The sequence below is a fragment of the Piliocolobus tephrosceles genome, chromosome 8 (genome assembly GCF_002776525.5).
Source record: "Piliocolobus tephrosceles isolate RC106 chromosome 8, ASM277652v3, whole genome shotgun sequence".
Taxonomy (NCBI): Eukaryota; Metazoa; Chordata; class Mammalia; order Primates; family Cercopithecidae; genus Piliocolobus; species Piliocolobus tephrosceles.
The window spans coordinates 12807888-12812043 of NC_045441.1; the positions used below are offsets into that span (position 1 = coordinate 12807888).

At 61.3% G+C, this 4156-nt stretch overlaps 1 protein-coding gene across 1 annotated transcript in view; it reads right to left on the minus strand.

Annotated features, from left to right (window-relative positions):
- Positions 1 to 250: 250 nt before the first annotated feature.
- Positions 251 to 4156, minus strand: part of MLXIPL (MLX interacting protein like) — a 31177-nt gene continuing 27271 nt past the window's right edge. The window contains 10 exon segments of the mRNA XM_023218617.2: positions 251 to 401; positions 685 to 814; positions 1747 to 1870; positions 1951 to 2078; positions 2260 to 2379; positions 2471 to 2586; positions 2747 to 2897; positions 2973 to 3040; positions 3295 to 3349; positions 3351 to 3827. Coding sequence (XP_023074385.1) covers positions 283 to 401; positions 685 to 814; positions 1747 to 1870; positions 1951 to 2078; positions 2260 to 2379; positions 2471 to 2586; positions 2747 to 2897; positions 2973 to 3040; positions 3295 to 3349; positions 3351 to 3827 — 1488 coding nt within the window. The 3' untranslated portion in view covers positions 251 to 282.

Genomic DNA, 4156 nt, shown 5'->3' on the forward strand with positions numbered 1-4156 from the left:
CATTTTGCACATTGAAACATAGAGGTCCAAAGATGGGGGACGAGTCACCCAAGGTCATGGTGCTGGAGCATAGTGGCAGAGCAGGGACGGGGACTCCGCTCCTCTTGGCCTCCAGGAGGTGGGAAGTGTGAAACCTGGACCCGGCTCGACCCCTCCCCGCTCAGGGAAGGGCAGAGCCAGGGCCTGGGGCATGAAGAGAGTGCCCAGAGATGATCCCTGGAGCCCATGCCCAGGGAAAGTGGACCCCAGGGCAGCTGAGTGAGCAGCAGGGTCTGGCCAGGACTATAAAGGTTTGCCAAGGGTGCCCTCTGTGACTGCCCGCGTGGCTTGCTCAGGGATGCGGCCCGGGTCGGTCAGGATACTGGTAGATGTGCCCAGCTGGCGTAGGGAGTTCAGGACAGCTGGGTGGGAGACAGAGAGAGACACCTCCTGGGTTCAGGGCCCTACCCTTGGATGCTGGAACCAAAGGGATAGGGGGAGGTACTGGTTGGCAAGACTATCACCCCCTCCTAGAACCTCTGTCTACAGGCATCTGGTGGCCAGAGAACCATCCGGGGGATGGGGGCTGGCCACAACCCTAGGCTGTGTTGAAGGCAAGCTGGATGTGGGGTCTAAGCAGGGCGGAACCCTCCCTCCACCCCGGAGGCTGGAACCCTCTAGCAGGCAGGGAGATGGTGCACATACTTGGCCGGAGAGCGGGCAGAGAGCAGTACTGGTCCAGCCAGGCCAGTGAGGTCTGGCGGAGGGTGTGCACGCTTGCCGTGGACACCATCCCGTTGAAGGACTCGAACAGAGGCCGGATGAGGATGCTGAACTGCGCCCAGGTCAAGGAGCTGCCTGTGGTCCAGTTGGTACCCCCACCCCACGTGGATCCTTGATGCCCAGTTCAAACCAGGGGAAGAAAGGGCCTGGACAGTGTCTAACCTTGAACCCCAATGACTCCTGCTGCAGCCGCTACTTTTTTTTTTTTTTTTGACAGAGTCTCACTCTGCCACCCAGGCTGGAGTGCAGTGGCGCAATCTCGGCTCACTGCAATCTCCACCTCCCAGGTTCAAGCCGTTCTCCTGCCTCAGCCTCCTGAGTAGCTGGGATTACAGACACATGCCACCATGCCCAGCTAATGTTTGTATTTTTAGTTGACACGGGGTTTTGCCATGTTGGCCAGGCTGGTCTTGAACTCCTGGACTCAAGTGATCCACCTGCCTCAGCCTCCCAAAGTGCTGGGATGACAGGCGTGAGCCACTGCTTCTGGCTTGCAGTCCCTACTTCTGTCCTGCCAAGACCTTCCCAGCACCCTGCCTCTCAGTCCCCTCCTCTTTGCCCCTCCACCGCCCTTACTCTGGGCTGAACCATCCCTCATCCCTGAGCTCCCTCCTTGGGCTCAGTCAAGAACTTGATCCCTGAGCCAGATGAGGGAGTGGATTCCAAGTCTTCTTTAGGCCTCACTCCAGAGTTCAGAGTCTCCCAAACTGCCCTCGGGGCTTCCTGAGGTCAGGGCCAAGGCTCCCCTTCCTCAAGGACTCCTCCCTCAGTTTCCCTCTCTGCTCCCAGCCACCGATCCCTGGGCAATTTTGCCGGCCAAGATGGCCAGGGCATGGAAGCAAGGGACATAACAAGAGCCTGTCACCTGGGAGCAGCTCTGAGCCTGCCTGGCCTGGAGAGATAGGCCTCCCATCTCAGGCACAGCCTGGTCTCACCCTGCCACAACCCCTGCAGCCCCCCAGCCATGGGCTCGAGGGAGGATACCACCCAGAATTTCCAGTTGTGCAGCGTACGGGTTCGGACGTAGTCATCGAACATGTCTCGCATCTGGTCAAAACGCTGGTGTGTGATGGGTACCCCTGTGGCGGGCAGCTGCTGCTGGCACAGGCTGAGGGCAGGGCAGGGGTCAGGAGCTGGGGGTCAGGCGGCATGGCCCCGGGTCCCAGCACCCGCCTGGACTCTGCCTACTTAATGGCAGCATTGAGCTCCTCGATCTCGTCCCGCAGCTGCTGGGCCTCCTCCTGCAAGCCCGCGCGCTCCTGCTGTAGCATAAGGATGTACTCGGCTGTCTTCTGCAGTGTGGTAGCCTTGCTCACCTGCAGATGCCATCGGGGGGCTCAGGCAGGTGCTAGAGGCTACACCCCGTGACCCACTGGGGCACTGGGAGGTGGGGAGGCAAGAGTGTCTGGAGCACTCCCCTGCAATTGAGTTTTGAGTGGGGGTGTCCAGAAAGGGGCCCCGTGGTTTTGGGGATGCCAGCCTGGGTCCGGGGCTCACCTTGAGGCTGGGCTGGGCACTGAGTGTGCTCACAAGCCCATGAAGGGTGTCAAACCCCAGCTTGATGTTAAAGCGTCGCTTCTGTTCCGCGGAGATGTGTGTGATGCGCCGGTTCTCGGTCTCAGGGAGCAAAGAGTCGGGTGAGCCTAGGAAGGAGCCCGGGAGGGTCTTGGGTAGCAAACCAATCTTGGGGTGGGGGGATGGTGCCCACCTTGTTGCTGTCTGGACGGCCCCGGCTAAGGATGGGTTGCAGAGGAGAGACACGGACGCTCAGAGTCCCAGGGCCTGGCATGGAGCTGAGGTCCCCTGACAGCCGCCGCTCACTGCCTGTGGTAGGAACAGACAGACCCACAGAAAGACCAACCCCGGGGAAAGAGTCCCCACTGCCCCCTTCCTCTCATCCTGGCACCAGACCCAGTCCCCTTCTTCCTCCTCCTCTTCCCCTCCTCCCGTAGACTCCCCCAATCCCTGCAACCCCTCTCTTTACCGCTGAGCGCTGGGGGTGAGAGCCGCTCCGCTTTGGGGACAAGCAGGGGTCTGGAAGGGGCCAATGTGGCCGGGCCTGGAGGTGGCCGGGGCGGTGTTGGGGCCGGGGTCGGGGGAAGGAATGTGCAGGAGAATTCAGGGACTGTCTCCTGCTGGGGTGGAGAAGGGCAGAGAGTGGGGGTGAAGGCCGTGGGCACAGCCCCACCGCCCAGTGCCTGAGATCTTACCGGGGACCCTGGGGACCGGAGGAGGGTGCTGGATACAAGTGGTGGCTCCAGGGCTTGCTCCGGCTTGGCTGTGCATGGGTGGAACCATGAGGCCGCTGGGGCTGGTCCACCCCCAGCATCTATCAAGACCCCATCCTGCCCCTCCCAAGTCCACACCCCTTTTAGGTACGGGGCCCATGTCCTTCATTCCTCACCACTCTGTCCCTTGAACTGGACCTGCCCCTTCACCCTCATCTTCTGCTCCCATAACCCCCTGTCCTCCCCACCTCCTGGCCTCCCTCCCCAGGCTTTCCTCTCCCCATTGCTGGCCCTCCTGTCTCACCTGCTGTGAGTAGCTGTGTGAGGCAGGGGTTGTTGCTCCCCGCAGTGGTGGGGGGGACTGGCAGTGGCAGGGGCTAAGGTAGTGGGACTGGTTTTCTGTCCCCTAGGGGATGGGGCGGGGGGCTTGCCTCTGGGCATGGAGAAGCAAGGCCCAAAGGCAGGCTCTGAATACCCCGAGGGTAGAAGCTCTATGGGGAAGGGGGTGGGGGCTGGGCTGGGGACAGACTGCGGGGTGGGTGGGAAGGCTGCAGGAGCAGGCAGCGGAGACACTCCTGGGGCAGGAGGGACGGTGGGGAAGGGAAACCTGGGAGAGAAGAGAGGCTCTTCCTGCAGCAAAGCAGTGGGTGGTGCCATGGGAGGGAAGGGAGGTGGGGGGCAGGGCTCCAAGCCTGGCACCTTGGCAGGGGGAGGGTAATGCAGCAGAGGTGGGGGTACAGAAGGGGGTGGGAGCCGAGGCTTGGGGTCTTCAGGAAGGAGGAAATCAGAGCTCAGGAAGGCGCTGGAGTCCAAGGGACCAGGGCAGCTGTTCCGAGACTGGTTGGGGGGACAGACAGACACTCAGACAGCAGGGAAGAGAGCTGCCCCTGGCAGCCATCTGGGCTTCCCCTGCCCTGCCCTGCCCTGGCTGAGTGCTGGACTGCACCCTGGGGAGAGATAGGAGAAATGAGCCCTGCCTTCCAGCACACACAGGTGTACGTACAAACACACAGAGCAGGGAAATTATAATGAGAGGAGGGAGTAGGGTACATTTATGCAAAAAGCAGGAAGAGTGGAGCATCAGTCTTCCTGCCCATCCATTTGTCTCCCAAGTAACTTATCCATCCATCCACTAACTTGTCCACCAATCCATCCACCAACCAACC